We start from the raw sequence: 9,238 nt of genomic DNA, 5'->3' as shown, positions 1-9,238 counted from the left end.
GAATTAGAACCCCAGCCTCGTGGCCTTGCTTCCTGGCCAAGCCACTCGGACACTCACCCTCCTGCCTTTCACCCTTGCCGGACACCCACACCACAGGGTGAAAGATTATTTCCAGTTGGTTGGCTTCCAGGTAGAGCATGCTTGGACAGCAACTTGATTTCAAACCAGCCCATTGCAGAGAAGCCCACACGAAACATTGACCTTGGCCACCGCGGCCGAGGCAGTTTGGCCAAAGTGATGAGGGTGCCGGTCCAGTCATGCCCACCGTGGATGACATTCTGGAGCAGGTTGGGGAGTTCGGCTGGTTCCAGAAGCAAGTCTTCCTGACCCTATGCCTGCTGTCAGCTGCCTTTGCCCCCCTCTACGTGGGCATCGTCTTCCTGGCCTTCACCCCGGATCACCGCTGCCTGAGCCCCGGGGTGGCCGAGCTGAGCCGGAGATGCGGCTGGAGCCTGGCGGAGGAGCTGAACTACACAGCGCCGGGCCCGGGGGCCGCGGGCGAGGCGTCCCCTCACCGGTGCCGCCGCTACGAGGTGGACTGGAACCAGAGCGCCCTCAGCTGCGCGGACCCCCTGGCCGGCCTGGCGGCCAACAGGAGCCACCTGCCGCTGGGCCCCTGTCGGCACGGCTGGGTGTACGAAACGCCCGGCTCGTCCATCGTGACCGAGGTGAGAGCTGGCCCTGTGTTTTGGGGGGCAGCTGGGTTTTAGGGACACGGGGGAAGCAGGGAGGAGAGTTCGATTCACTGAGCACTTAGAACGTGTCCGGTTCCATCCTGGGCACTTTGCACGCTTCCCTTGCGTAGCCCTCCGCAGACCCTGGGTGATGGTGAAGGAGGCTGAAGGTCAGAGCAAGCCGGGCTGAGCCGGATCGTTTGAACACGGGTCTACGGGGAGAGACGGGTTTCTCTTCTTTCCGCCCCACCGGCCTCTTCCTCCAAGAGCCTGCCGAATTCGCTTGGGGTGCGGCTTCCCTACCATTACAGTTAGCGGGCTCCCCCTTCCTCCACTCAGGAGGCACGCACCTGTGGGGGCTGAACGTGGCTGGGGAGCTGGGGAGGCCTCCCTGGCTTTGGAGTCAGACTGTTGCAGTCCCGGCCATGTTCCAGATGAGCTGGGCGTCACTGCGTGGGTTACTCGGCCTCTCTGAGCCTCAGCTTCCTCATCAGTAAACCCGGGACGGCCGTGACCCACAGGGGCCGGAAGTTCAGCCGAGGCTGGCGTAACCGCTGACAGACCTGAGCTGAGCTGCACGGGGTGGCCTCACAGGATGCGGTGGTGGTGTCAGGGCGCCCTGCTCGCCTAGTTCGGGGGGTCCTTTCTGTGCTGTGCCTTGAGGACATTTTAGTAAAAAGCTACCAGGTTTTTTCCCTTCATGCATCCTTTTGAAAGCGATGGGTTTCCAAGGGTTCCAAGGCACCCTTCAATGACAGACGACCAGCGAGGCACCTCCCCTCCCAGGGACACCGAACTGCCCAGCGCTCTGGCTGGGAGTCTAGAAGCATGCCAAGACAGAGAAGTATTTGTTCTCCGTGACTGAGAGCCACTCCACTAGTAAACGGGCAGAAGCAGTCGGTCCTCCATCTATTTACCCCCCCCCCCCCCGTCTGTTCACTCAGTAAACGTGGCTGAGCCTTTGCTCTGCTCCAGCACTGCCGCGGTGCTGGGATGGAGACGGGGAGAAAGCTGGGCGCTTCTCTCCAGGAGCCTGGCATCTCCAGAGCAGTGAGGGAGGCGGGGAGAACAAGGCCTGTGCCCGGGCCCACGTGTGGGCAGGCACACAGGGGGCAGCGGGCTCCAAGGAGGCGTCCCCGAGCCACCGAACTTATCACGGGTGCCTTCTGGAGGGAGGTGGCATTTGATTGGAGCCTCGGGTGTATCCTGAGCGGCAAGGAGAGGAAACAGGACAGGGAGGGGGAGCGCGGGCCCAGGCTCAGGGGAGAGGGAGCTCGTGCCACGCTGGGGACAATGAACCGTTACGCTGTCCTCCCGAAAGGAAAGGTCGCCAGATAAAACACAGGACACCGAATTAAATGTGAATTTCAGATAAACGACCAACGCTTTTTAAAAGATAATCATGTCTCAGATGTTGTGCAATATTTGATACTGAAGCAGGGAATACAAATATTGCGTGGGCAGTGCCCATATTAAAAAATAGACATATATGTGTGTTGTTTATCTGAAATCCGAATTCGACCGGGCACCCTGTGTTGTCGTCGTTGTTGTTTTCTTCCTAAACGTGGCAGCAAATGAGGAAACTTGGTCTTGTTTAGGCAGAGGAGCAAGGCGGTTTAGTTCTAGCTGGACCTTGGGAATGGCCTGGAGGCGTCCCCAGAGGTCAGGAGGGCTCAGGTGGCCCAGAAATGAGCCCCGGTGGAAGGGCCAGCCAACGCGGTTGTTGCAGGAACAAAAGTTAGAGTGGCCCTGAAGAGACACAGGCCTGGCCTGGGCTGCGGGGGAGGGACCCCAGCTCGCCTGAGGGTTCTTGGGGGGTGGGCGAGGGGGGCTACTGAATCTGAGCCTGGACCACGGGAGAAGGAGCGGTTTGGGAGGTGGGGGTGGCAGACACAGAGGGGAGGAGCGGATAAGGGAGGACTCCAATGCGGGAGGACTCAGAACGCTCCAGAGCCGGGGAGGGGGGGGGCTCCCTGTGCGTGGCAGTAGGGGTCCGCTTCCACAGGACCCTAGATCTAAGCCCTGGCGGGAATTGAGGGGCTCCTGGAACCCTTGTGCTCAGGGGGAGCGGGGAGGAGGTGGCTGTCGGGTACAGAGTGCATTTGGGGAGGATCCAGCCCCTGGAAGCGATGCCCTCTCCTCTCACCCTCCCCCCCATGATTGCTTCAAAGCCCTTTGCCTCCACTCCTCATCCTAAACTGAAGCTTGTTCTTGGGGGATTCACCTCGGGGATTTATTTCTGCAAAAATAATCTTTAACTCAGCCTTGCCTTGGACATTGGAACTTGCTCGAGGGAGGTGCTGAGCCAGCTTGTTTGAACACCCAGCCTCACTTCCCCTCCAAGCCAGAGACAGCGGCTGGGCTCCGCCTGGGGAAGAAATGTGCTGTTTCCTTTTTTGCCTCCCCTGTGTGTGTGTTGGGGGGGGGGGGCTGGCCCTGTCGGCTGCAGCCCCACACTGGGCTGGGGGGCCCCACTCCAGGCTGGGAAGCCCTGTCCTCCCCTGCCTATGGGGAGGAGCGAGAGAAAGGCCTCAGCCCGAGGTCATGGGACCTAAAGTGACATCATAGTCTCCAAACTCGCCTGGTCCCCGAGATCTCCTGGCTTCTGGTCTGTGATCTGCCGAGACAGGACCCACAGCAGTCTGTACTCGGACAAGGACCCTGGGGGACTCCTGTGATCAGACGAGCTTGGACGGCACTGCCCACTGTTTTCTAGGCCGCCCAACACACCAGGCCCAGCAGGAGCCGTGACTGGGCTCAGAGGCGCATCCGGCGCCCCCCTGGGGCTCAACACAGCCCCGGGCTTTTCCGAGGGCTGGGCCCGCCCTCCTGGTGTGCACACATGTACTAGAGGGCAGTGGTTGGGTGTGAGTTCGGGGGGCACGGGGCATGGCAGGTGACTCTAGCATAGTGGGAGGGGCGGTGGCGGGGCAGAGATCTCAGCAGGAGGCAGTGGTAGCAGGTAAAGCGGGGGTCCCTCCCACTGGCCCTGTGAGCCCCCAGCTTGTGCACAGTCCAAGGACAAGATGTCATCCAGGGCATTTCAGGAAGCGTGGCAGGGACATGTTACAGACTCGCTCATGGCGAAGATTAGAGCAAAAGACAAAAAACAGGGCCCTGCGGCTTCGGTGCGGTCTCGTAGACACCCAATGTGGTCTTGGACAGCGTGGGGGGGAGGCTACAAAAAGACAGTTGGACAATTGGAGATACAGAGCCCGGGGCAGCCAGATAACACTCCAGAGCCGTCCGTCCCTCTGCCTTCTGACGGCGGGGCCCGGGGCAGCCAGGGAAAACCAAAGAACCGCAGGGTGAGCTGGGTGAGGAGGGTGTGCAGCTGAGGGGGACGAACACCCCGGTCGGGACGGGCAACTTCAGAGGTGCCGGGAGGTATCTTGTCCTCCCAGGGCTGAGCCACCACGGGAGCGGACCGACGGGTCTGGGCATAAATAGCAGGTGACAGGACAGGCTCATTATGAGTTTCTGAAAGTCAGGTGGCATGTGGGACGCCGGGGTGGCTCAGTCGGTTAAGCGTCCGACTCTCGGTTTCGGCTCAGGCCGTGATCTCACGGTTAGTGAGTTCAAGCCCCACATCGGGCTCTGTGCTGTTGGCACGGAGCCTGCTTGGGATTCTCTCTCTCCCTCTCTCTCTGCCCCTCTCCCTGCTTGCACACTCTCTTAATCTCAAAATGAAAAACATGGAAGAAAACCTAAGAGTTAAAGGGTTTGTTATTTACCAAAACCATTTTCACGTTTCCCCCTCAGTGCTTGCGCAGCTCTGTGAGTGGGACAGGATCAGCTCAACGCATCCGTTTCAGACTGGGAAACTGAGGCCCAAAGTGGCTAAGTGCCTTTTGTCACATCCCACAATGTTGTCTGGTAGGGTGGGGCCGTGAATCCAAAGTAGCTAGAGCGGCACAGAGATTGGGAGAAAGGAGGGATGTGCCCCTAGACGCCGCCTAGTTAGGGCTGCACCAGGACCGGGGAGGGCGCCAGGGCCTGGCTGCGGAGCTCCATACTTACATCTACCTTCTCTGAGCCCCAAAGAGGGAGTGGCGATGTCTCCTCATCATGCCCGTCCAGTGCCCAGGCGTGTGCTCTCTACGGTGGGACGTCCCCTATAACACAATAAGGCCCTTCATCAGACAGTTCTGTCCCGCCTTTGCCTCTGCCTCCCTCCTGCTCAGTCCCTCCCCTCTCTGGTTCTTGGCATGTCGGTCCCTCTGGTCCCTCTGAGTCTCCAGCTCCCCTGCCCCCCCCCCCCCCCCCAGGACACTAATACCCAGGCTGCTCCCACTAAGCCCGCCTTCCTGCGATCGTGTCCTCGCTCAGCCCTTCCTGTTCACACGGCAACATCAGTCACAACGGAATCTATAGAATTATTGGTGGACTTGACATAACGAAATGTATAATTAACAGGCACTTAATTGAGGGCTTTTGACCAATTTTGGAAAACATGTTCTGTTTATTTTGCTACACTTCCATCTTGAGGAAATTACTTTGCTGTACTTCTTTCTAGAAAACTTACCTGTTGGCCATGTTGTCTTTTGATAATCGACTATCAGTGTCAAAGCACTGGACGGTAGCTTCTTTAACTAATATGTAGTGAGGGTAAAGCAAAGATATGAGGTCCATAATGATATTAACCGAGATTTGCCAGAAACTTTGAATTTGCCTTACGAACACGCGGTAAGAGAAGATGACATGAGACGCCTTCGGATGTCACACGTTGTGTTAAACGTTTACTTTGTCCGGAGGGAAGGCGGAAGGTGTAGTTCGACTCACAAGCGGTCTTGTGTTTTCGGCCCCTCCGACTGCGGTGTGGACCTGCTGCAGTTCAACCTGGTGTGTGATGACTCTTGGAAGGTGGACCTCTTTCAGTCCTGCGTGAACGTGGGCTTCTTCCTGGGCTCTCTGAGTGTCGGCTACATTGCAGACAGGTACGTGAAGGGCAATCCACCTGTACGTAGCGGCAAGGCCGTGTGGAGGGTGGATCAGAGGGGTCAGTGATGGAAGAATCTGGCCAGTTGAAATCTACCACGGAACTTGACGGGGAAAAGACGTGGTAGCTAGTGCTTTGGACGCGGTGGGGCAGCAGGCTGGAGTAAGGTTGGGGATTTAGGATAGATTTCAGGGGTCGACGCTCCACGCAGATTGTGTAGTTGGGGTGGTGGCCCGAGAGAAGGTGGGGACAAAGCCAAGGTTTAGGTGTCAGGCAGGTGGATGAGGTGAGGGCGGGGCTGTTTTTTGAGGCGGGCCTGAGTCGGGTAGAGGCCGACTTCACTGTAGCTCTCTGTGGGGGGAGGGGGTGGGAAGCCGTCCCGAGTTGTGTCCCCGCAGCGCTAACATCACAGCTGTGCTAACAGTGGCCCGGGAGGCACCGAAGAGATGTCAAGGAGGCAAGTGGATACACGAGTTGCGCTCAGAAGAGAGTTTCGCGCTCGAGAGAAATCTTTGGGCTTTGTCAGCAGGAACTGGTATTTAACGCCGTAAACTGTGTTTGAGATCAGCTAGCAGAGTGTGTAGAGAGGTGAACAGGTTGATAGGGAAGGAGTGGTGGCAAAGGAGATTTGGAAGAAATGACAGGCGGCGGGGCTGGTGCAAAGCCGGAGAACACAAGGCAAGGCTTGCTCAACGAGGAAGAGCGCTCAACACCTGTGCACGTGGCCCCACGAGTGCCAGCGACAGGGACGGTGTCGGGAAGGCTAAAGAAGAGCGAGAGAGGAGAAAGCGGAGTCTGTGTGTGGGGGCAGCTCTTTGAGGCCAGTGGGCTGCGAAGGACAGGGGGAAAATGAGGGGTCCAGGATGGGGACGACCGCATCACAGAGTGCAGGGGTGGGGGTTGGGGGGACCGGAGGGGTAGTGGGGGGGGGCTGGGCTCCAGTGACAGGGACGCAGCCTTTGGTCAGAGGCACAGGAGAAAAGACGGGGAGGTGGACACGGATGCCATTATTCTGGTTATTCTGAGGTGAGAAGGGGTGAGTATTGGACGGGAAGTTTCTATCTCAGTAAAGGACAAGGGCATTTATGGGCTGGTGTGGAGGTGCGCTGGGCAGGGGCAGGAGTTTGGGGGCAGGAATTTGAGGCCAGGAGGCAAGGAGAAGCAGGATGAAGGGCCGTGTGGGTGTCTAGGATGCAGGGAGCAGGGTGGGGCCCTCTGGGGGTGGGGACCAGGTGGCTGTGACCGCACCGAGGTTGGTCCCTTACTTCCTTGCATGTGGGACAAGGTCTGAGTCAGTAAAGCCCCCTACTGGGATGAAGCGTTAGCAAATAATTTGCCCATTTCGTTCGTGAAAAAAGGAAAGGGAAATAATCAATAGTTACACCACGAGAACTGAATGTTTTCCTGAAATGTTGACACAGCTGATAAGACTTGCGTGGGGGTGCGCCCCACTAAACCCTGTATGACACAGTCTGCCAGACACAAAGGCGATGAGAGGGGACCCGTGTGGGCCCCGCAGAGCCGCTGGGGGAGCCCCCCTTTAGGCTGAGATGCCAGATGGCTGAGAGCGTCAGGATTCTGGATTCCTCGCTACAGTGTGACTTAACGAACCTCGGAGGGGCCGCTGTTCCCTGAGGATGACAAGGTCGGGCCCTGAGGGGGACAGCCCCTCCGGAGAGCAGTGACGTGTGCCTCCCGACTGGGACTTGCTGCCCCGTGGTGCCCACCTGACCCCAGATACTCAACAGCCCCACCTCAGGTCCCTGTCTCCCTGCCCCTGAAGGTTTGGCCGCAAGTTATGTCTCCTGGCCACCACCCTCACCAGCGCCGTCCTGGGCGTCCTCATGGCCGTGGCGCCAGACTACACATCCCTGGTGCTGTTCCGCCTGCTACAGGGGCTGGTCAGCAAGGGCAGCTGGATGTCCGGTTACACCCTGAGTAAGTATCCGCGGGGCTGACTTTCCACAGAGGTCGGGTGGGCGAGAGGAAGGGGGTGGGGCCAAACATGGAGGAGGGTCTGGGGGGAGAAGGCAGGTTTGCAGGGTCTGGAGACATTGTGGTCACTCTAGTTGTATGTGATCGTGTGACTGGGGCAGGGGCATTACGTGGGGATGGCCTGCCTCCTTCCTTCCTTCCTTCCTTCCTTCCTTCCTTCCTTCCCTCCCTCCCTTCTTTACTCCCTCCCTTCTTTCTTTCCTCCTTCTTTCCCTCTCTACTTCCCTCCCTCCTTTCTTTTCCCTTTCCCTCCCTCCCTTTCCTTCCTTCCTTCCTTCCTCCCTTCCTTTGTCTGAGAGACACTTAAATAACCACTTAAATAGATCAATCTTTCCATATCAACTCATCTATTTGGAAAAAGATCACAGTTGATGTGTTTACAGCAGGGGGAGGGGCAGGAAGGGGGGTCAGGTAAGAGAGTATTTTAACATTTTAAATAAGAAAGAACCAGCACCTCCTGAAAAGAAATACAACTCAACTGGTTTGAACCACTTGGAAATTAGGAGAGAAAACAGAGGAGATAAGAGAAGAGAGAAACATTTTTTTTTTTTAATTGAGCTGTAAACCACTGTAATTCTACATTTTTTTCTTTCAAGTTTTTCTCGGAAGGGTGAGAAGAGAGAATGAAAATTACTTTCTTGGAAGGAGGTAGTATAAAAGAGCCATCCATGCTTTCCTCAGCCCATAGGTGGGCACTTCAGACAGCAGTGAGGATAATCCACAGTTGTGCTCATTTGTAGAGAACAGAAAAGAAACAGTGATGCCCTTCCGCCTCTGAAGACGCTATCCTGTGTCCTGGCATTCTGGGACATGGTTCATTAACCAAGAGAAAGCATGTTTCTCCCCCTAGAAACTGTGTGCAGATGGTTTTGTTTATCGGTTCGGGTCATATGTATTGGCCACGTGTATGTTCAATATGTGCTATTTGGCACATGGTTAAGAAGATGAACTTGGGGTCACACGTCGGCTGCCCAACGCTGACCGGTCGTGTAATCTTGGGCGAGTTCCATAATCTCCGGCCTCGATGCCCTCATGGGTGGGGGGGGGGGTTGGCGGTGCCCTGAGTGGATGAGCCACACAGGTGGCGCTCGGAGCGATGCCTGCCCCGTGCCCGGCCCTGCCTGGTCCTGTTGCTGCAGGGTGGTCACTAGGGCGGGGCTGGGGCACTAGGGTAGAGGAGGCATCCTTCCTTCCCGCAAGGAGCTCACACGCTGGAGAGAACGACAGATGCCCGAGCGGGTGTCTGGGTGGGGTGAGGGCCCTGCCTCCTCCGAAGGCTTTCCCCACTCACTTATGGGTCACACCCCCCACCCCCGTCCCCCCCACTTCGCCACCCCGTCCTCCGCCAGTGGCTCATTGGCCTCCTTTGTTGGCTCCTCTTCTTCTCCCTGATCCTCCCATCCCTCAACAGGGCGGGACCCAGGATGCTGTCCTCCCCAACCCCACACCTGTTACACCTGCCGACCCCCACCCCAGCCCCCAGTCTGTAAAGTGCCGTCTGTCCAGCCGCTCAGACCTGCCCTCTTGCGGTCGGTCACGGCCTCCGCTTCCCCACTCCTGTGTCTGCCTCCTTGGGGTCCTGCTGTTACTGTCACAGCACACCCGGACCCACCGTCTCTTCCTCCGCCGC

General features: G+C 57.6%; 1 protein-coding gene across 2 annotated transcripts in view; it reads left to right on the top strand.

The window, feature by feature from the left end:
• The first annotated feature begins 230 nt into the window (after window positions 1-230).
• Window positions 231-9,238, top strand: part of LOC124528801 (solute carrier family 22 member 1-like) — a 29,637-nt gene continuing 20,629 nt past the window's right edge. For both annotated transcript variants that reach the window (XR_006966235.1, XM_047102613.1), the window contains exons 1-3: window positions 231-668; window positions 5,508-5,611; window positions 7,397-7,551. Coding sequence is in view for 1 of the 2 variants with exons in the window: in XM_047102613.1 (XP_046958569.1) it covers window positions 258-668; window positions 5,508-5,611; window positions 7,397-7,551 (670 nt within the window). In the remaining variant the exon portion in view is untranslated. The remainder of the gene's footprint in view (window positions 669-5,507; window positions 5,612-7,396; window positions 7,552-9,238) is intronic.

The sequence above is a fragment of the Lynx rufus genome, unplaced genomic scaffold (assembly GCF_022079265.1).
Source record: "Lynx rufus isolate CCGP_SWC_20201006 ecotype Redwood Valley unplaced genomic scaffold, mLynRuf1.p SCAF_6, whole genome shotgun sequence".
Lineage (NCBI taxonomy): Eukaryota > Metazoa > Chordata > Mammalia > Carnivora > Felidae > Lynx > Lynx rufus.
Note: the sequence above shows the minus strand (reverse complement) of the source record. Positions and strands in the feature narration are given on the sequence as shown.